The 23599-nt window shown below is 37.9% G+C and overlaps 1 protein-coding gene across 2 annotated transcripts in view; it reads left to right on the forward strand.

Moving 5' to 3' along the window:
* ppm1lb (protein phosphatase, Mg2+/Mn2+ dependent, 1Lb) overlaps positions 1–23209 on the forward strand; it is a 169570-nt gene extending 146361 nt beyond the window's left edge. The window contains exons 3-5 of one of the 2 annotated variants that reach the window (XM_060834848.1): positions 10840–11001; positions 15000–15378; positions 22864–23209. In XM_060834848.1, coding sequence (XP_060690831.1) covers positions 10840–11001; positions 15000–15346 — 509 coding nt within the window. In that variant the 3' untranslated portion in view covers positions 15347–15378; positions 22864–23209. Of the gene's footprint in view, positions 1–10839; positions 11002–14999 lie in introns of both variants that reach the window. The other variant, XM_060834847.1, reaches the window with a different exon arrangement.
* Positions 23210–23599: the final 390 nt, after the last annotated feature.

The following is a 23599-nucleotide window of genomic DNA, read 5'->3' on the forward strand; positions in this document are numbered from 1 at the left end:
GACTTGTAGAACTGCAGCAAAACCGCGCGGCTCTTAACCTCTATGAAAGCCAAAACACCATATGCTTTCTTAATAACCCTATCCACCTGGGTGGCAACTTTGAGGGATCTATGTACTTGCACACCCAGATCCCTCTGTTCCTCCACACTACCAAAAATCCTGTCTTTATTCCTATATTCAGCATTCGAGTTTGACCTTCCAAAATGCATCACTTCGCATTTATCCAGGTTGAACTCCATCTGCCATTTCTCAGCCCAGCTCTGCATCCTGCCTATGTCATGCTGCAGCCTGCAATAGCCCTTGATACTATCGATGGCACCTCCAACATCTGTGTCATTTGCAAATTTACTAACCCATCCCTCAACCTCCTCATCCAAGTCATTTATAAAAACTACAAAGAGCAGAGGTCCAAGAACGGAGCCCTGTGGGACCCCATTCAATACTGACCTCCAGGCAGAATACCTTCCATGCACAACCACTCTCTGCCTTCTGTCAGCCAGCCAATTCTGAATCCAGATAGCCAAATCTCCCTGTATCCCATACTTCCTACTTTATGAATGAGCCTACCATGGGGAACCCTGTCAAATGCCTTGCTGAAGTTTATTTACACTACATCCAATGCTCGACCGTCGTTGACCTGTCTTGACACCTCAAATACCTCAATAAGGTGTATGAGGCATGACCTGCCCCTCACAATTCCATGCTGACTGCCTATAATCATACTATGTTTGCCAAATAGTCATAAATCCTATCCCTCAGAATTTCCAAAACTTTGCTGACCACAAACGTAAGACTGACTGCTCTGTAATTGCCAGGGATTTCCCTATTACCCTTCTTGAAAAGAGGAACAACATTCACCTCCTTCCAATCCTCCGATACAACTCCTGTGGAGAGTGAGGAGGCAAATGTCCTCGCCAGTGACTTAGCAATCTCCTTTCTCGCTTCGTGGAGCAGTCTAGGATAAATCTGGTCTGGCCCTGGGGACTTATCAATCTTAATGTTTTCCAAAATTTCTAGCACATCAACTTCATCAATCTTGATCTAGTCAAGACTGTATCCCAGCTCCTCTAAGTTTTCATTTACAACAAGTTTAGAGGAACATGGGCCAAATACTGACAAATGGGACTAGGTCAGATTGGGATGTCTGTTTGGCATGGATGAGTTGGACTGAATGGTCTGTTTCTATGTGTATGATTCTGTGTCTGTAACTTTATTAGGTCATAAAGCCCGAAAATTCTATTCCACCATTCAAATAGACCATGCCTTTAATTCATTTTCTGTCTCTGTCTAACAATGACTTATTGATCCCAGTTTTGAATATCACTGAATCTATGATTTTTTAAAAAATCTTTTTAAATATATCTGTCAGAACACTGCTTAAAGTTCTAATTTCAGGGGAGATTGAGTCAGGTTTCTGACGGTACAATACTCTTTTGGAAATGGAATGTCTACCTAAATTACCACCTTGAATGACTTTACTAAAGCTGAACCCACAGCTTTATCACCTATAGATGACCTTTGGGATGGTCTCCAACTGAACCCTGATGGGACCAGCGAGTATATAGGAAACCCAGGTCTTGCTCAATGCAATGTGGTGTGCTTCAGTTTCTGGTAAAAAATGAGGTCTGCAGATGCTGGAGATCACAGCTGCAAATGTGTTGCTGGTCAAAGCACAGCAGGCCAGGCAGCATCTCAGGAATAGAGAATTCGACGTTTCGAGCATAAGCCCTTCACCAGGAAATTTCTGGGTGTTTTGAATGGTACTCCATTATTTGCAATCATAGCAAACATCCTTTCTGACATTAGATCAGTGGAAGTTAATTGATGAGCAGTTAAATATATTGAGTCTAATATACTACTGCTGCAGGAGTTCTTTAGGATAATGTCCCGAGGTTGAGATTATTGGCCCACTATAATGATAACCATCTTCCTTTTTGCTAGCCATGACCATAGCCAGTGGAGAGTTCACCCATCTGTTTTCCATTGATCACATTTGAATAAATATTATCTTGGAGTCATTCACATTCCACCTGTTGAATTCAGTTCTTTTGTCTGTGACAAAGACTGTAATTAGGTTTGGAGCTGAGTGATTCTGTCAGAACCCATACCAAACAATACAAGCAGGTTATCGTGTGTAAGTATTGCTTCATCAAACTGTTGATCACACCTTTCATTACTTTGCTGTTATTCAAGGGTAGGCAAAGGGAGTAGTAAAAGGCAAGATTGGATTTGTCCAGCATTTTGTGGACAGGACTTCTTTGGGAAATTTTCCACATTGTCAGGTAGAAACAATTTGCTGTATAAAGTACTTTCAACTGTTTATTGATGTTATGTAGAGTGAACTAAAATTGTTGTGTAATGCCAAGAATCACAGGAGGAGACTAAGATGTTCACTGGCTACTTCTGGATGAGAATGTTTTCTTTTTAGGTTCTTTCATCACTGAGAATGGAGACATTTTTAGAGTCTCCTTCACTATGAAGTTGTTTAGTTGTTGGCAACCATTTACGACTGGATAATTGCAGAGCTTTGATCTCATCCATTTGTTCTAGGATTGCCTGTTCTCTCTAGTGCCACACAAATATTTAAACAAGCAAAAATCACTTAAAGTAGTGATATAGGTTAGTATTGAATAAAACAAGCTCAGCAACTAAAATTTATTTCTAGAAGAATGGAATTGGAAAGTAGAGAAGTTATGATAAACGTGTATTGGGCCTCAGTTGAACCGCACTTGGAAAACTATTCACCATATCATGGAATAAATATTGAAGCACTGCGGAGAGTATAGAAACAAATTGCAATGATAATGCCAGAAGTGTGAGGTCTGTTTTTATCTTGAAAAGGGACAACTGTGGGTGACCTATGAAAGGGCATCAACATGATGAATAATTTTGCTTGAGTGATCAAAAATAGATTACTTCCAGTTATGAGGAGCGAACTGATGAGGGGCAGAAGCCTTCGAAGGATAGATATTGGGAGAGAGAGTATCCTTTCCAACCACAGCTGATGAATTCATTACACAAACTCCTGACTGAAGCCAAGGATGGAGATAATGCAGTCCATTCTTTCACCAGAGCCATGGATGAGCAGACAATGGGACTCCTCAAAAGCCTAATGCTTGGATAAATGTGGGGAGCCCTGCAGTACACTCCAGATACAGTGTGCCACATAATAATTGCATTCTGCACATCTAGAGCAGGCCAAAAGGAGATGTGGTGGATGGTGAAGAGCTGGGACAATGTCACCAGTCTTCTGAGAAGGAAGATGAGGATATTGCATCCTTTGAGGGAATTGTGTTTTCAGAGATGGAGGAGTGGGTGTTGGCTGGAGGGGCTTGTTTTTTCAGAGTGTGCAGATGCTGTTTGTGCCTACAGAAGACAAGAGGGGGGAAAGAGTTGGAAAATTAGGAAGAAGATTGGGCATTGACAGAAGTGGTAATGGAAGAGCAGTGCAATACTTGGCAATGAACTTTACTTGGTTTCTGGGACCTGGAGGACTGGCATCACCTTAGGATGGAGTGGTCTCTGTCTAGTGGCCCACTAGACAAAGGAATGTTGAGCACTCCATCAGATATCATGGCCCTCTCAGTCCTATTGTAGGAATGATTTCTCCTGCAGTGAGACAAAGGGAAGAACGAGTGAGATGAAAGAGGCTGGCATAGTGTTGGTGCTGGGAGGAAAAGTGGCTGAATAGAAAGCACAGCGGATAGGAAGGCTATGAGAGTGATTGAGGGAAACCACTGCTTACAACAGTGGAAGAGTAGGTCATGAGCTATGGTGAGATGTCAGTGCTGTGGCAGAGTTAGACTGAGTATGAGGTAGCAGAAAGAAGATAACGGCACTTACCTTTGCAGAGCGCAAAAGGCCAGTAACCTTGTGGCATTTCAAGCCATTCCTCTGGATCATGGACAGTGCACTGACCCAGTGACAACCTAGGCTGGAGTACTGTGGTCTTTGAACGTCCTGAGGAAGGAGGACAAGTCTTCTTGTCCACAACACACTCCATATGCAGGTCCCTTTCACTAATTTGCCTCTCAGCCATTTTTGGGGTAACTTCGCACATTGCAACTGAAGGGCTATTCCTGGCTTGCAGTGTTGAACTGGTATACAGGTTGGCTTTAAATATGGTTCCTGCAGCAAGAGACCAAGAAGGTCAGGCAACAGTGAGCACATCCACCGTGAGAGAGCACAAGTTAGCACAAAAGCATTGCCGCAGAGGCATAATGCATACTTAATGAGGTGAGCAGTATGAAGTTGCACAGGAAAACTTGCTACAGCTCATGGAGAGAAAACCTCCATAGAACTCCCCAAAATTGACCCAACTACATTTTAGGGAAATCCAACGGTATGTTTTATATTGTGATTTAGATCTTGTCAACTGTCTTTTACATAGTTTTTCTTAATTTTTTCCTTCAGGTAATGTAATTTTTTTTCTGTTATTAAAGGAAATCTGCATTCTCATATAAATGTCATAAGAACTAATTGCCAAGTTAGCTAACTGAACAAAATGGTATGCTTTGCTCTATAAGGCAGATTTCCTTTCAGGAACACAGCTGTGCAGAAGTGCCTTTAGCTGAGAAAGTAAGAGTATTAAATAAGATTTCATTAATCATAACTAACCTCATGGAGTTTTGCTTTCTGTTTAGGTTCTACCATGAATTATAGAGCACACTAACATCTCTCCTTCACCTGTTGTCATTTAAACTCTTCTGACTTTGAATGAGATTTATGTGAATCCATGCCTTTCTTATTTAAGGGTGAAAGTTCTTGATTATAAAGCACATATCGGCTTTCGAATATTTTCTATGTCTTATTAGATTAGATTACTTACAGTGTGGAAACAGGCCCATCGGCCCAACAAGTCCACACCGACCCGCCGAAGCGCAACCCTCCCATACCCCTACATATACCCCTTACCTAACACTACGGGCAATTTAGCATGGCCAATTTACCTGACCCACACATCTTTGGACTGTGGGAGGAAACCGGAGCACCCGGAGGAAACCCACACAGACACAGGGAGAACGTGCAAACTCCACACAGTCAGTCGCCTGAGGCGGGAATTGAACCCAGGTCCCTGGCGCTGTGAGGCACTTTATGTTGGAAAGTTGATTGTATTTTTTGATAAATATACCACTGGGACCACATAGTCAAACTTCAGTCAGCTGTAAGTAATGTTTTCTCAGTCAAGGCTGTCTATCAGATAATACAGTGGCATTTGCTCCTGTGTGTAACTTGAAATTCACAAACATCCAATGATATAAAAGCCTGCATGCCAAAATGATTGATCTTGATCAATCCAGGAAAATTTTGAGGCTTGTCTTCTACTGATCTATCCCATTGATCTGTGCATGTGTATAATTCTTCAGTCATTGGCTTTCACTGGCTGTGACCTGTTTTGGCACAGTTTCTGAAAGTAACTTGCTTGCTTACAATAAAGCACTTGGTTTTAAATGCCAGGTACTGCACATGCCTGTGAGGTATCTTTGCTCCACAGTACTAGCATGGACTTTTAATCTCTGTGGTCTGTCCTACCCAGTGCTTTAGCTTATTTCGTATGTATTTTGTTATTTTAGTACCTTTAGAAATGAATAGATCCTATTGATCTCCTGTACCATGTATACCTTCTCCTCCTAGGAATGATCAGTTTTGCTTCCGGACTTTGTCTTCACTCACGAACTGAATAGCTTTATCTAGAGTTAGGTCTTCTTTGGACTGTAATAATTCTGACTAAGATTCATCAATAATACCTTCAATAATCTAGTTTCATATGAATTCGGGCTTTATTTTATCCTAAGTCATGTCTCTCAACTTGCATGTTGAGATGATTAATTAAGTAATTGCTGGATTCACCCAATGGAAAACTGGACAAGACAGATCCCAGAGTCAAATTTAGCTTCATGGATCTTATGTTTAATGTCTGCAGTGTGGGTACCATGTTGGTCAGTCACTGAACATATTTACCTGAGGATGCCAATGTTGTTTTCATCAAATAGCACAAGTTTATTATCCAAAGAAAACAAGCAATATGACAATTCAGAAAGATCTTAACATAAGCAACACTTAGATTCAACCATTTACCCAGCAATATCCTTCATAGTCACTCAATCTCATTGAAATATCACTCCGATCTTAACATTTGAATTTCTTATTCACATGACACTGTCCAGCCTTTTTCGATGCACTCACGGACATGGATTTGCTGGCTGCCAACATATATTGCCCATCCCTAGTCACCCTGAAAGTCAAATTTCCTCTAACTGTTGAAGCAATGTGAGATTTTTACCAAATCTCAGAGCCTAGAAACATCTATAACCTAAACCCTCGCAGACTGGAAACTTCTAGAAATGAGAAAAGCCTCACAGCGTTGAGCCACAAGTTAAACAACTGCCCTTCTGTAAGGATAAGTTCTCTTCTTCTGAGCTTAACTTAGTAGTGGCCCCTGACCATCTGTTTCTGTATCATTGAAACTCAACTGTGTAAACATTCAGCAATTAATTCCCCAGGTAGCTGATTGAGACTTTTAACTTAAGTCGCATGCTTTTGTTTTGCATAAACTGACTGGTTCATTGTTCAAACTGACTTTCTGATCTTTGTTTAAAAAAAACTGCACCAAACTGATAATTAAAATCTGTTTTTCCTTCTGGAAATAAAATTCCTTTTGGAATAAAATTTCCTGAATATTAATAATATACTACAAACCAATACAATAATAATTGTATTACTGCAACTGCTTACGGATTGCATGAGGCCTGCTTTAATTACGGCAGAAACTGTTAGGAACGTACTAAGCTTAGGTCTGTCTCTGATCAACTCCTTTTCTCTGATCACAAACTGTGACATGGACATAGTGTGCAATGCTTACAGCATTAAATTAAATATTAACTCTTTCAGACCAGTATGCTACAAGTTCTGTTTTACCTAAAAATCAACATGAAGTTATAATTAAGCATCCAGTAGAACTTCTCTATTATAATTCCAGATTACACATAAACCTGTGCAGTTCAAGAGCGATCCCCCAGTATCTGCAGTGGTACTGAATGCGGGGGAGATCGAATTTACCATCTGGAGAGAGCTTGGTCTTGGAAGGAGCACTGGCAATGACAGTGTGGCTTTGTCAGATCTGGAGCATGGTAGCAGTGGGGAGCCCGAAATGGGGACTATGGTGGTAGGCAGAATTATACTCATTGCGTAGCAGCAGCTGGGGGGCTGGGTCATGATTTTGACTGTTGAAGGTTGAGCCTAATGAGGGAAGAGTGAGCTCAGCTCAGTGATGTGGGAGGTTCTCATGACAACTGTGACAGCTGAGAGAACAGGCTGCCTAAGATCTCCCAGAGAGCAGGCCAAAGTAGAGGAGATCGAGCCTTTGTAGAGAATGTGCGCTCAGCATGTCTAAGCACTTAGGAAAGACTGTTGAACTTTGTACTTTATTTCTTTAATTTCTACTTTATATTAAGAGGGACTAGAATGGTTAACTTTTAATTTTGGGGTTTTTTTTACTTTGTACCTAAAGGTTTGTACCTCGGTTTCTTCATACCTATGATGGCACCGTGAATGATGATGTTGTGGACTTCTCACAGTACTCATGTACTTGACAATAAAATCTAACTGCAACTGACTGAGTTACCTTCTGATTGCAACCCCAATTGTCTTAATTGTCCTTTTAAAATCTTAATTTTACTTTGTTCTGGGATTGACCTAGGTGCTATGTTGATAGGATCTTATTGCCCATAAAGATTCCTCTTGCTACAAAAGGTTTAATTTTATGTTGAGTTCTTTGCCTACCCCATGGGGTAAGCCAGCCCTTATGGTATCCACCTTGCATTAATTTTTCCATTCCAGCCAGAATTGTTTTTTTTAAACCAATTGTTCACTAAGTCAATCCTAGGTCTCTAGGCCAAACCTGGAGATATTCATGTTTTTCTTTGAGTCATTGGAAACATTCCAGCCCAAAGCCTGTCTTATTTGTGAAAGAAACTTGCAGCACTCAGATCATTTACTTTGAACAGTCTTTTGGTCTTGCAAAACATTCAAGAACATAAAATTTGGTCATTTCGTAAGTTTGGGTAAGTTACAGCAAACAGTACAGAAGTCTGTATTCACCTCTTAGTCAATCATACTATGTGTTCTGATAGACCATACATTAGTTATATAGCTATTACTACATTGTCAGACTGCCACAGTGCTCTTACATATAATAGAGCAGATTGTTTCTCTTATTTTTTCTTCCCATAAAATATTTCAACAGAATACTTTGAGGAAATTTGGACATCGAGGATCTCCTTTGCTATGTCTATTACAAGAATGTCCAATTTTCTGTCTGTTTAAATGAATGGCAGAAAACTGAGCGGTTTTCTTATAAGTGACAGATTTATCTGCCTAATTCAAGTGATTAATTATTCTCAAATTGTACTAAAAGAAAATCTGCCCCAATATCAGTATATTTTGATTTACTAGTTTTTGCACAGTACATGCATGTATCAATAATTCTGACACAGAAACATAGAGAGGAGGATCAGGATTAGCCCATTTGACCTTTCAAGATGCTCTGCCATTCAAGGTGATCATAGCTTAACATCCAACGCCATGTCCTGTTTCTGCTTTCTCCTTTTGATTTCTTTAGCTCTAAGAATTAAATCTAACTCCTTGAAAACCTCCTATGTTTTGGGCTCAACCATTTACTGTGACAAAGAATGATGCTGATTTACTACTCCCTGGGTGAAGACATTTCTCATCTCAGTCCAAAATAATCAACACCACATCCTTAAACTATCATCCCTGGTTCTGCACTCCCTGGTCATCAGAGACCTCCTTCCTTTATTTATTCTGTCCAGTCTTGGTGGAATTTTATATGCATCTGAGACGCCCCCTTATTCTTCTAAATTGTAGTGAATATTGTACTAACCACCTAGGCTTTCTTCACACATCAGTCCTGCCATCGCAGGAATCAGTCTGGTAAAGCTTTGATGTGCCCCCTCTACAGCTAGAACATGTTTCCCCAAATAAGAAGACCAAAATTGTACAGGATGCTCAAGGTATGGTCTTCTCAAGGCCCTACACACAGTCGCAAGATAGCCCTGCTCCTATACTCAAATCATAGAATTGTTGAATCACTGCTGCGCAGATAGAAGCCATTCAGCCCATCAAGTCTGCACCATCCCTCTGAAGAACATCGCCTGAGACCCAACTCCCCCATTCTATTCTTATAACTCTGCAGGTACAATGGCTATTCCATGAAACCTGCACATCCCTGGATAATATGGAACAACTTAGATTGGCCAAGTCACACTGAAACATCTCTGTACCCTACTCACAGTTCACCTTTCTACCTAACTTTGTATCATCTACAATGTGAAGATATTATATTTAGTTCCCTCAACTAAATCATTAATAAATATTGTGAATAGCTAGGGTCCAAGCACTGATCCCTGTTAATCACTGGCTGCCACTTAGGAAGAGATCCATTTGTTCTTACTCCTTTTTTCCAGTCTACCAAACAGTTCTCTATCCAGGTCTATACACTATCCCAATCCCATTTGCTTTTATTTTACATAATCCCTTATGTTGGACTTCATCAAAAGCTTTCTGAAAGTTCAAGTAAACCACATCCACTGGCTCCCCCTTATCAACTCTACTAGGTACATTCTTGGAAAATTTGTTATGTATGATTTTCCTATCATAAAACCATACTGACTCAGTCTGATCCTTTCGCTGTTTATCAAATGCTCTGCTATTAAATATTTTAGAACGGATTCTAGCATTTTTCCAACTAACGGTTTCAGGCTAACAGACCTTTTCAAGTTATACTAATCATAAAAGAAAATTTCCTAAAAATAATCTTTATGTGGAGGAGCTAGTGTTGGATTGTAGTGGACAAAGTTAAAAATCACACAACCCCAGTTTATAGTCCAACAGGTTTATGTGGAAGTACCAAATGTGCTTCCAAACAAACCTGTTGGACTATAACCTGGTGTTGTGTGATTTTTAAAAATAATCAGGCAAACACTATTTGAAATGAACTGGAGATTCCAAAAGAATTGAAATGGAGTATGAAGTATATTATTTGATACAAGAATTGTGGTATACTGTATTATTTAAGGTTTTACTAGACACCAATAAAGTATTTCAATTACTGTTGTTCAGGTGTTTCTGTGCATTGTGCATATTAATAAGAAAGCAGTATTTAACGTACCTAATTTCCTATGACCAAATAATCATGCATAAGATCAGTTTCAATGTACCAAATGGAAAAATTCAAAATAAACTTTAATCATGAGTTTATTAATTGCTTTTTGAAATAATACTGCTACTTCAAATAAGTAAAGTTACTTAAAGGATGACAAAAATGCTATTAATTAGTATTTGCTCAGCAAACTACTGCTTTATGAAAACTGAAATTAAATAGTCAAGTATATTTTAATTCCAATGAAATGTAAGTCTTTCTGGCTATTGTATCTTTGTTTTTATACTCTTGACAGAGTACATGAATCTCTTCTTTGAGCAAAGATTACATCTATCCCTTCCAATAATTATAGCTTTTAGTGTTCTGTTGGCAATAAAACTTTAAAATCTTAGAAATAGCGCAATCATATTAGTATTTGGTGTGCAATGTTATTGACTCAGTCACAGATCTGACGCTATGTTTTACCCAGTTCTAACTGTTTCTAAAGACACATTATCATTGAAAAGTTTAATTGTTTTATATTCTCCATTGCCCAAAAACATAATTAAAATGTTGAATATTGCAGCTATTTTTATTACAGATGGTAGAAATCTATAACATCAAAACAGCTAGATTTGCTTCATTTACTTTCAATAATAACATCTGTATTTTGTTTACAGGCACAACATGTCTGATTGCATTGCTGTCGGACAAAGAGCTAACTGTTGCAAATGTTGGAGATTCTCGTGGTGTACTGTGTGACAAAGAGGGGAATGCTGTTCCCCTTTCACATGACCATAAACCTTACCAGTTGAAGGAAAGAAAACGGATAAAAAGAGCAGGTAATGGGAAAGGGAAAAACTCATTTACTGTTTTCAATAAGCTAAAATTGGTGCAAAATATCATAGGATGCATTCCCATTATCACTTTTGCTGCTGTTTAGCTGGGATGTTGTGTGTTACTGTTGGCATTTTCATGTTACCATGAGTTAATCCCTGCTCTTGAGTAATACAACCTAGTCAGATCCAATATTGGGCCTTAGGTCTCATGACCATTGAAGTGGCAAGCTATGATGAGTCACAGACAGGTCACTCAGTCAAGTACAATTCACTTGGGCTAGTGTTATGTCAATAATTGGTAAGTGAAGGTAAGAGAAACAGAGATGCAGAGTATTTCTTCAAAGGTGAGAGATTAGAAGGTGACAATGTCCAAAGGAACCTAGGTATCTTTGTTTATAAGTTACTGAAAACTAACATGCTAGTGCATCAAGTGATTGAGAAGACAAATACCTGTTAGCTTTCATCACAAGAAGATTTCAATATAGAATCAAAGAAATCTTGCCTCAGTTGTATAGAACACTAGTTAGGCCATACCTAGTGTATTGTGTATGATACTGGTCCTCTTGCCTGTGAAAAGATATAGTTGCCAAAGAGGGAGGGCAGAGCAAGTTCAACATAATGATGAGTTTGTGGGACAGCCCTATGAAGAGAAATTGAGGAGACTGGACCTGTCTTGTCTTTCTTGAGTTTAAAAGAATATGACGCAATTGCAAAGAAACTTGCAAAATTCTTGAAGAGATTAGAGTAATTTCAGAAAGGATGTTTACCATGATTGTGGTGTTCAGAATCAGGAGACAGTCTCAAAATAAAAGGGAAGTCATCCATGGCCAAAATTAGGTACTCGGGGTGACAGTGATTTCTCTACCCTGGATGGCTGTCATTCAGTCATTAAGTTCAAAACAGTTGTTAGATTTCTGTTTATAATGATATCAGGGGAAATGGGAATACCATGGGAAAATGGCATTGAGGTGGATAATCAGCCATGATACAGAATGGCAGAGCAGGCATTAGCCCACTCCTGTTCCTATGAAGGACCAGGAAGGGGAGAAATTAACTTAGGAAGAAAATAGTGGCTAAGGGAGATGTAGCCGTGACAATCAAGGAGGGCAATAATATTGGGGGAGGAAGAGCTGAAAGTATCATGAGTTCAGGTAATTACATCTTAAAACCTTAATAATTTAAATGCACAACAAACAGCGGAGGCTAATGAAAAATATATGGGGTCTTTGACTTAATAAAGAGAGAAGTGGAATACAAAGCAGGAACCTACTGCTAATTCTTGATAGCACAACTGGGACCTACCCAGTGATTTATTATTTCTGTGCAGCACACTTTAATAAGGATGTCAAAACTTTAGAGAAGGTGGAGAGGACATATTAGGAAATGTGGGACTTCAGTTACATAAAGTGAAAAGGAAAGCTTGGGTAGCTCTGCTTAGAGCAGAGAGAGTTTTGGGAGATGTAATAAATATTTTCAAAATTAAGAAAGATTTTAATACCATAAAGGGAAACACTTTCCAATAACAAAAGGGTCAATAACCATTATACACAGGTTTAATGTATCACAACCACAGGTAAGATAAGGAGAAATTCTTTTCCACAATATGTTGCTAAATTCTGGAATGCACAATCTAAAAGGCGAGGGATGGAGCTAATACAATAATAACTTCTAGGAAGCAACTGAAAAATACTGCAAGAGGAATATTTGCAGAGCAATGGGGAAGGGGCAGAAGAGTTACTTAATTGGATTGCTCTTTCCAAGAGTGAAATGGCCTTCAAGACTTGTTTCTGAGCTGTATTTTGTCTGTACATTTAAGGACTGTTTGATCATTGCATGCAGACCTGGGCAGACAAATCTTACAGTGGGGTCCTAAGATAAGCATTAAACCCATTGTTTGTGAATAATCAAAGTCTATTATAATGCTGAAACTTAGGCACTGCACAATGACTTTTTTGGCCTTTACCAATATGGCTGCTTGCATATTTGCATCTTGTAATGAGTTGTGCACTTTCAACCTGTTCAATAACTGAATTCAATAACACAAAATAAATTTATTTATAATTTATTTTGTGTTCCTTATTGCATCAATTCATCAACAAATTATTTGAAATCAGCGTAACTGGTTGATTAGTAAGAGAGTTTAAATATCTTCGACCATTCCCTGGAATTTATAAGGTTAAAGGGCAATTTATCAAATGTTCAAGATATTAAGGGGAATAAACAGAACCAATAGGTAGAAACTGTTTCTGTTAATTAAGAGTCCAGGTCTAGGACCAGCTCAGAAACAGGTCTTTAAGACCATCTTGCTCCTGTAAAGAACTATCCAATTAAATTAACTCCTCTGCCCCTTCTCCATTGCTATACAATGTTTCCCCTTCCAGCATTTCCCAACTACCTCTTGGAAGTTATTATTGAATTAGTTTCCTCCAGCCTTTTAGGTTGCGCATTTCAGACTATAGTACCATATTGTGTATACCCTAGGATATTTCAAGAGTATAATTAGGGATCGCTTCCACAATAATGTTGTAGAAAATTGGGACTTCCATCCATAATCTGCAGTTGATGCAATGTCAGTTGTTAATTCTAATTCTGAGATTGATAGACTTTTGTTACCCTAAGGGATATAACAGAAATAGATACATGGAGCTTGGTCACAGCTCAGCCATGAGGTCATTCAATGGAACAAGAGGCTTAAGCGGCTAAATGGCCTATTCCTGTTTCTATGTTCCTAACACACATGGTAAGCATTATACATCTACACAGAAACCAAAATTGTGACTGAATTAAGTGACTGCAATCATTTATGTAGTGTAACTGAAATTTTAAGTGTGTTAAAATAAGAGCTTTATTTTTATCCTGTGATTTTATTAATCAATAGATATCAACATTAGGTTCTGATCCATGATTCCATGGTACAATAAGAAAAGTACAAATGCATTCCTATTACCGTATATACTCGAGTAAAAGTCGATCTCATATCAAAGTTGACCGCCTATTTCTGGCCAAAAAAATCTGGAATTTTCCATATATCTCATGTAAAGGTTGACCCTAATTCTTCACAGATAACAGATGAATATTTATGAGTTAAGATATTATCCTGTACGTAAGTGTTACGATGAGGAAATGAATCTTTTTGTGGTATTAGGTACATTTCACACCAATTTGACATGAAAGTTTAAGATGCATCAAGTCAGAGTCAGGTGACAACAAACCTCATGGAATACCTAGTTGAGATTTTGAAATTTCTCCATCATTTTATGTAAAAATGCCTTACAGAAAAAAACAAAAAGTATATAGTAGCATTTAAACTGAAAGTTATTGAAGTTGCAGAGAAGACAAACAAATAACTGTGTAGCAGCAAGAGAATGTTGTGTTTCAGAGAATCGTGAGAGACTGAACAAGAAATCAAACCAACTTCAGACAATGCTAAAATGAGGAGTTTTGAATGCTAAACACAGGTAAACTTTGCAAGTAGCCAACTTTGAAGAAAAATGTTGCCGAAGGGGTACTTGAAAATCATCAAAATGGAAAATATAATTGTCGTAAAGCTTTCTGAATCCATGCATGAAATGAATCAAAGAAGGCTGGAGTTTCAGATATTAAGGCAAGTGTGGGATGATGCTCAAGGTCCATGAGAAGGCTTGACTTAATACTTTGGCAGAGAACTAACACTGCACAAAAACTGCCTGCTGAACTAGAAGATAAGATATTACAGTTTCACCAGCTTGTAATCAGAAATCGACAGAAGGAAGGCTACAAGTTATTATGCATTGGAAACATGGACAATTGGGCTTCTGCTAATGATTCAGTATTTGGACTGTAGCATGAATTTCAGCCTCTCAAATGTAGTATCCATGTTATAGTTGACCCCATAAATTTAACTTTAAAACAATCTAAAAAATTCGACTTTTACATGGTGTATACGGTATACAATGGAAAAATATTTTATCACAATATAGAAACACGCATTTTAAGTATACACATGCTTTATTTTATTATAGGTGGTTTCATAAGTTTCAATGGTTCATGGAGGGTCCAAGGAATTTTGGCAATGTCTCGTTCTTTGGGAGATTACCCTCTTAAAAACCTCAAAGTCGTAATCTCTGACCCTGATATTCTGTCTTTTGACCTGGATAAACTACAACCACAGTTCATGATATTGGCCTCAGATGGTCTCTGGGATGCTTTCAGCAATGAAGAAGCTGTGAGATTCATCAAAGAACGTCTTGACGAGCCACACTTCGGTGCAAAGAGCATTGTTCTGCAGTCTTTCTACAGAGGATGTCCTGATAACATAACTGTAATGGTGGTAAAATTCAGAAACAACAGTAAGACAGAAGACCAGTGAATGACATTGAGCACGGGGGCAAGGTTCTTCAAGTAATGCTGTGCAAATGTTAGCAATGTGTGTGATAATAATAGTAAAGGTCATGATATTTACATCCGAATGGTCAGTGCTAGACGGCTTGTAGAATTGGACAAATCAATTAGCTGCACATTCATTTTAACTGACTGAGGTCAAAATATCATCCTTTTTACCTATAATCATTTTCAAATCTCTTCTAATATTTCTATTATATGTAATACAATGCACAGTGCAAATCTTATGCTACAATACTAAACTAATTGTGATCAACAGTTTTATAAAGAATAGCCAATTTAAGCAATAAAGCAAAAACTAATTAACATTCAGGATCCCTGTTGCTGATTCAGTGGTTTTCATAATCAGTAAAACAGCTACTGAGCAGACATTCATCAAATTGAAAAAATGTGAATAAATTTAACTAACACCAACAAAAGAAGAATTATTTTAAAGAATATGAAAAGGAAAGTAAATGTGCATAATTTACAGCATAAATTCTTAGGCACATAGCATATGAACAGTTGACATGTAACAAAGATTTAGTTATTTGGAGTTGCCCTCTTTATAGTTTTCTCCTGGCACAGACACGGAGTTACTGAATCTTTTCTATCGCTAGGATGATAGGTTGGTTTAACTTCTCAGTGGTCTTCCTCTTGCTGCTTTATGATCAGCTGATAATGGTCAATAGCTTCTGGGTTAAAAAAAAGTCTGTATACATTGTGCCAACTAAATCCTGGCTACACAGTTACCAAATTCAAGCATTTTCTACAGTCTACAGTAATGATTTTCAATTAACAGAAGTTAATATAATGGAAGACGTAAAATTTGCAGCCAATTTGACATTACCCCTTTTGCACTTTTGGAAAAAGTCAAAATTACCCCCATGTGTGCTCTGCCTATCTTTACACTATAAATTTTTGAAGTGGCTTTCTCAGACATTAGTGATTTATCCGTGATCAGCCATACCGACCTCACATTTTAAACTAAAGATTTCTTTTTCTCAGTAAGACTCACAAATCATTGTCAATCACAATTCTACTTTTCATTAGCATGTTTGCCAAAGTGGCAAATTTGGAATGGATCAGATCCAATCCAATTTTTCTTAGCTGTATGTAGGACATAGACTATAAAGAGCACGGCATTGTGCTAGTCAACTCTTGTAATCTTATTCTCTGGTGAAAGTCAACTTTGTTGTATGCAGATGGTGCATTCCACTTCACAAGATGTAACTAGTAAATAGTCAGTGAAAAGTTAAATTAGGATTCAGATTTGCATCCCACTTTACTGTTAGGGCTAAGGGACTAATTTTATATGAACAAGAAATTGGTTTCATTGCTATATCTACGCAGTCAGTGGTGAGACAAAGTAGTTACTCAGCAACTTGGCACGGTGGCTTAGTGGTTAGCACTGCTGCCTCACAGCACTCGGGTCCCAAGTTCAATTCCACAGTGACTGTCTGTGTGAAATTTGTATGTTCTCTCCGTGTCTTTGTGGGTTGCCTCTGAATGCTCCAGTTCCTCCCACAGTCCGCAGATCAGGTGAATTGGCCATGCTAAATTGCCCATAATATTAGGTGCATTAGTCAAAGGGTCAGTGTAGACTTGTGGGGCCAAAGGATCCTGTTTCCACACTGTAGGGAATCTAATCAAAACTTCAGAATCAATCTGCCATAAATTATTTTACAGGTATCAAATATTCCACTGAAAAAAATCAACCTAACAGACATTGAACAAATATCAAACTTGACATGTTGATTTAATAACTTCAAGGCAAGAAAAATATCAAAATAAACAATGTAAGATTTAATGAGAACAAGAATACATAACAATTAAACTGACTACTTTATTTATCAATGGTCCACAGAATATTTATCCCAAGTTTTAAATTCTTACATTATCATCTACTGATTATTATGTCAGAATCGTATACTTTAAATTAAGCAAAACAAACATATATCTCGACAGGAGGTATCTTAGCCAGTGCTAATTATGATAGAGTACAAATGTATAAAACAAGTATTGAGTATTAGAATTAGAATGAGTTTTATCATCATGTGTACTCAAGTACAGGAGTACGGTGAAAAGTGTATAAAGTCACAATTCCTGATGCCGTCTTAAGTACAAAGGTATCTAGGTACAAAATCTTGGTTAAAACAACAGTATACTGATGAATAATGAGGAAACAGTTCAGTTTTCTGCTACCTCAAAAGAACATGAACTTTCTTAGTAAAGTAATATGGTGGTCACATTTTGAGTAGCATAGATATGTAGGTTTATACTATAAATGCAAGGAAGGAAGAGAATCATTAATCAATTATTTTCTTAATGCTCAATGTCTTACACCTTACAATAATGATATACGTGATAATGATACATGATATACATTATATTAAATTACAAAGTAGAGCCTCTATTCAATCAGCTTGGTTTTGCTATTAAAAGACTAATTTAAGATAAACAGAAATTGTGCATTCCTAATACTGGCTGAATGAACTCGGAATCAAAATGCGGTTATCTATTCATTGCAGCAATTTTCAAGGTTTAAGGATTGTGTTTAGAAGTCATCAATGAAATAGCTCTACTCAAAAACAATAGTAATAATAGGGCTATTTTTCATTCACCTCTTCAGGTAAAAAGTAGATGTGAATATGAATAATTGCTTAATGTCTTGGTTATATTTTTATTAAAATTAGTAGTTCTTCCTCCTAATTTAATACTAAATGATCCATCTTAAGATGCAAAATTAAAATACATAATCATTATTAAATTTACATTAAAGTAGATGTAACATTCGTATCACATAGTAGCTTGTAGTATGCATAAAATTTGAATGCTGAAATGGATGTATGATGAGTGGACTTGTCCAGCTTTGCCCACAAACTCGTTCAGTAAGCTTAACAAAACTAAACTTTGAAGATTGTACAGTGAAGCAATATGTCGCTTTTGGTCCGCTGTTCTAAAAATGTTGGCTGAATTAATTCTAATTGTGCAATTGATTTTTAACAATTCCCAAATAAATCATTTTTACATCTGTTCATAGGAGTGTAGGAGAATGTAGGAATTGTAACATACAATATTGGAAGTCTTCTAAAAGTATGAAGTATTGTTATGCAAATAGACTTTGGGAATTTATTTGTTTATGAACAAGGATGAAAAAGCAGACGTGCATGAAAAGTAACAGTTGATTTATTATCCATGGCCTCAGCATTCCCACCCATCTGTGTAATTAGAATTGCTTTCAAAGGCAGAGAGAAATTCGAGATGAACTTGTTTAGGGCTCACAGAGGTAATGAGCACCATTATCTAGCTACAGTGATTATTTCAAAGATGATTATTTTACCAACGATAGATCTGATGTGGGCAATGATAATGGACAAGATTGTCAGGAAATTTCTGAGGCACCAATGCAAGAGGAGAAGACTCTCTGTTTGTCCTTGCTCAATTTTCGAGACTATTTCTGAAATTCAGGGGAGGATATGATGTGCTAAAGGCACTGTACATAATAAAGGTTATGGGGCCTGACAACATTCCAGAGTAGTACAGAAGACTTGTGCTGCAGAAATATCTGCACCCCTAAGCAAGCTGTTCCCAGTACAGCTATAGCACTGGCATTTACCTGAAACGGGACAATTGTCCAGCTTTGTCCCGTGCACAAAAAAACAGAAGAGTAATCAATCCAGTAAATTGCTGTCCTATTAGAATATAGATATAATCATTAGCAAATTGATGAGGTGTGTTTAGCAATGTTCAGTTTGGGTTTTATCAAGGTCCTTAGTTCCTGACCACATTTCAGCTATGATCCAAAAATGAATGAAGAATGAAGCTCAAGAAGTCAGGTGAGAGAGTGTGGCATCAAGGAGTTCTCAGAAAACTAACGTCATTGGAAATCAGGGGGAAAGCCTTCCACGAATTGTAATCAAATCTATCACACGGGAAGGTGATTCTGGCTGTTGAGGGTCTATCACCTCAGTCTCAGGACATTCCTATAGGAATTCCTCAGGGTAGTCTCTAGGCCCAACCATCTTTAGCTGTTTCATCAAAGACTTTCCTTCCACCAAAAACTCAGAAATGGAGATGTTCACTGATGATTGAACAATGTCCAGTACTATTCTCAACTCCTTAAATATTGCAGCCCTTTTTGTGCAAATGCAGCGAGATCTGGACAACGTTCAGGCTTCGGCCGATAAGTGATAAATAATACAGATGTCACGCACCTGTCAGGCAATTACCATCTCCAACAAAAGCAAATCTAACCATCTCCCTTTGATATTTCTAGGTATTACCATTATTGAATCCCCCTTTATCAACAACTAGTGAATTACCATTGACAAGAAACTGAACAGGATTGGCCAAGTAAATGGCTACAAGAACTGATCAGAGGGAGTTTTGCAGGTAGTAACTCACCTGCTAACTCCCCAATGCCTGGCCACCATCCAAAGCATAGATTAGAAATGTGATGGAATTCTCTCCACTTGACTGGGCAGTGTAACTCTAACAACACCTGGGAAGCTCAACACTACCCACGATAAACAGCCTGAGTTTGATTGGCACCCCATCCACCAATTTAAATATTTACTCCTTTCACTGCCAATATACACTGGAAGCAGTGTGTGCCATAAGAGGCACTACAACAACTCACCAAGGTTCCTTCCAGAGCAGCTTCCAAACCTGTGATTTCTACTACCTCTATGGACAAGGGCAGCTGATGCATGGGAACAACACCTCCTGTAAATTCCCTCCCATGGGGTGGCATAGTGGCTCAGTGGCCAGCACTGCTGCCTCACAGTGCCAGGGATCTGGGTTCAATTCAAGCCTCAGGCAACTGTCTATGTGGAGTTTGCACATTCTCCCCGTGTCTGCTCTGGTTTCCTCCAAAAATCCAAAGATGTGCAGGTTAGGTGAATTAGCATACTAAATTGCCCATAGTGTTCAGTGATTTGTAGGTTAGGTGCATTAGTCAGGGGTAAATCTGGAACAACAGGATAGGGGAATGGGTTTGGGTGGCTCTTCAGAGGGTCAGTGTGGAGTTGTTGGGCCAAATGGCCTGTTTCCGCACTGTAGGTTTTCTATGAGGAAGTTACACACCATCCTGATTGAAACCAAATTACTGTTTCCTAGGTCAATATCCAGCATTCCCTTCCTAACAGCACTGATGGTGTTGCTACAAAATATGGATTGCAGGAATTCAAAGATTAGCTCATCATCACATTCTCAGGGGTAGTTATTGGCAAAAAAATACTTATCTAGCCAGCAACCTGTGAATATTGTTTTTATTGCACAGCTGAGAGGAATCATTGATGTCTAAACTGGCAAAGGTAATGATCCAATTTGATCTATCTTTCCAAGGTACAGCACATTCCTTGGAAAGGCCTAAATTGGCCAAAACACATTTTTTAAATACACTACTTCAACTGGAGTTAAAGTGACCAGCTGTGATACCTCCAAAATCCTATGGGGTTTTCAGGTGGGAAATCAGAAGGATTACTCTTCTGTTGCAAAATTCTAACATAATCAGAATCTGACACCCAACTGTTCGCTGTGAGCTCTCTAGCATCCAGAAATTTGAGATCAGAGTGTTACAGAGTAAGAGCATTGATTATTTTCTGAGTGTTCTTACTAAAAGCATTAATGTAGTAACCTATACTTGGTATATCATGGTAAAGAAAGGATTATTAAGAGAAACTATGGGATGTCATCTGGAAAGTTCAAGATTTATAGTAATTGCCCAAGGCAATGTTTCACAGCTACGTCATATGGTACAGAAACAAAGCCTGAGGAAAGTCAGATTCACCTGGGAGATTGTGACTGATGTCTGATCAGGGCATATGATAGTGGAAACCTCTCCCCAGTGCCAGTCACTAATCTCCAAGTAATTTGAAGCCAAAGTTACTGCAAGTTACAACTGGAAGCTCAAAGCCTCGGTAGCAACAGTACAGCTTTTAACAATTATTCTTCTGTGTGAAAACCTTGAAGAGCTAAACATCTGCTTTGATGTTGCTATCTCGGTATTGGATATCCTGCTCGCAATATCAAACACCATTCTAATGTCATTCAGGAAGACAATAGCAACTCAGTGGGCACAATTTTAACTTAGTGAGGAGATGAGTTTTGACTGAGTTAAAATTTTGCGCATTTGCTTCTGCTCCAGTGGCCACCACTTGAAAGCAAACCTACTTGAGTTCAGCAGGAACATGCAACATGCTAGGTCTGAATCAATTGACCTGTCAATATCATTACCAATTCCTTACCCGGATGTTGTCTTTGCACATCCTCATTAGAGTCACATTTTCTGAATTGTATCAATTTGCACTGCTCCCTACTTTAAGTACCATTTGTGTCTGTTGATACACAGCTATGTGGTGTTCCTTTAGTGTGATTAGTGGCTGAGTAAATTCTCCTTAATCTGTGAAAATAGCAGATGGTAAAAAAATTGGTATATAACCAGATTCACCATTTGCACAGTGCATTGTATTTACATTATTACATGCTGAAACACAGTGTCTGTACAATGTTTAAAAAGTATTATATGACACATACAGTATCACATTAGGATATGTATGCGTTCATTTTTACATTTCAATCTTCACAGACTCAAATCTTTCCACAATTTTATAGAGCATATTCCATCAGATATGTTATCCAATTTCTTTCCAAACAGTATGTGCTGCACCCTTATTCTTGAAATCTAAATTCATTCAGATCTTGTCACGTGATATAGGCATAGCGATTTGTCTTCACCTATGCGTGATAAGCATTACTAGGATAGAGTGCAGGGAAGAAAATCAGGCAGGGATGGTTGCATGCCGATAACAGAGACTGCCTAATTCTTTGTAAAACTGGTGTCTGCCCTCATGGACATATGTTCCACTCCATCTACATTTTATTTCTAAGCTCCACTCAGATAGTGCATAGGCAGTAAAAATCTAAGTTTCCCCTATACTTTTCAAACTGCTTCCCAACGAACAGACGATAAATGAATATCAACTCAAATTGTACACCATTCTATGATAGGATGGGATTTAGACTTCACACACACTTATGCCATATTATGTCCTTTAACATAAAGAATGTGTGAATAAAACAGATTCAAAATAATAAAAATGGGTTATTTTCCTTGTTTATTGCCACTGTGAGATGGGATGCCAGCATAATAATTTTAAAACTTCTGTCCTAAATCAAAGCATTCTGATTTGTAACATCATACATTAATTGGATTTGGGGATGGACATACTGCATGACAAAGAGAATACATTTAACATCAAGGGTGCATTAGTCAGTGCATTTTCATGGCTGAAAATATAATATCCTAAGCCCAGAGGCTTCTGAATAGAAGAACAGTTGGGTCTTCCTATATTTTTATCAACTTGTTCTAATTTTGTTGATATTGTTGCCTTATTTTAAATCCAATTTTATTTATTGTTTAAAAAGTACTTTTGTTTAATGAATCTGAACATGGAGTCTTGGATAAATATGGTTAAAATATACAATAATTTCTTGTTTTAGGTTCTGAAGACCTGCATGGCTCTATATTTGTCTCTAGGAGACAGTACAGACTGCAAGTAATGAATCTAACATGGTGTTTTGGATGTAAAGAAACCATATTGTCTTAGTTTCGTACTGGGCAACAAAGTATCATCTTTTGTATGCTTAAATTGTACAGTACTTAATTCCAGGACATGAATTACATTACAAAAGTTAGTGGCTAGATAGAATTGGTGAAATGATTATGTATAAATACTAACTATATGTAAAACACTGTGATGATAAACATCAGAAAGTGTCAAACTACTGAAAATGTGGGCAAGCAGTTGTATTGTGCAAACAATAAAATAAAAATATGGATTTCTAATTTTGAACCGAAGGAATCATTTCTGTGACAGATATTTGTGGAGATAAAGAGAATGATTATTTTAATTGAAGGTATGTCATTACTCCACTTGCACAAATTCATGTTTTCTGCAATTATTTCTCAGAGGTGATTGATTGATTTTAAGTCCCTGAGTGAAAAATTAAAATATCTTCTTTCCTTGTGCTTCCCTTCTGTGTAACAGAATTGCTACTTCTGGTTGGACAGCTTCATAGGTGTTCCATCAAATTTCACACATTCTTCCACCACCCTCTCCCAGTCAGTCCTTGACACATTCTCCTGGTATATCACCTTGCTGGAACAAATTGGAAATGAATATATCCTCTGCTACACAATTGGTTGATTTTCGACTCAACTTTTTTTAAGCTATAT

Source organism: Hemiscyllium ocellatum, chromosome 13 (genome assembly GCF_020745735.1).
Source record: "Hemiscyllium ocellatum isolate sHemOce1 chromosome 13, sHemOce1.pat.X.cur, whole genome shotgun sequence".
In the NCBI taxonomy this organism is placed as follows: domain Eukaryota; kingdom Metazoa; phylum Chordata; class Chondrichthyes; order Orectolobiformes; family Hemiscylliidae; genus Hemiscyllium; species Hemiscyllium ocellatum.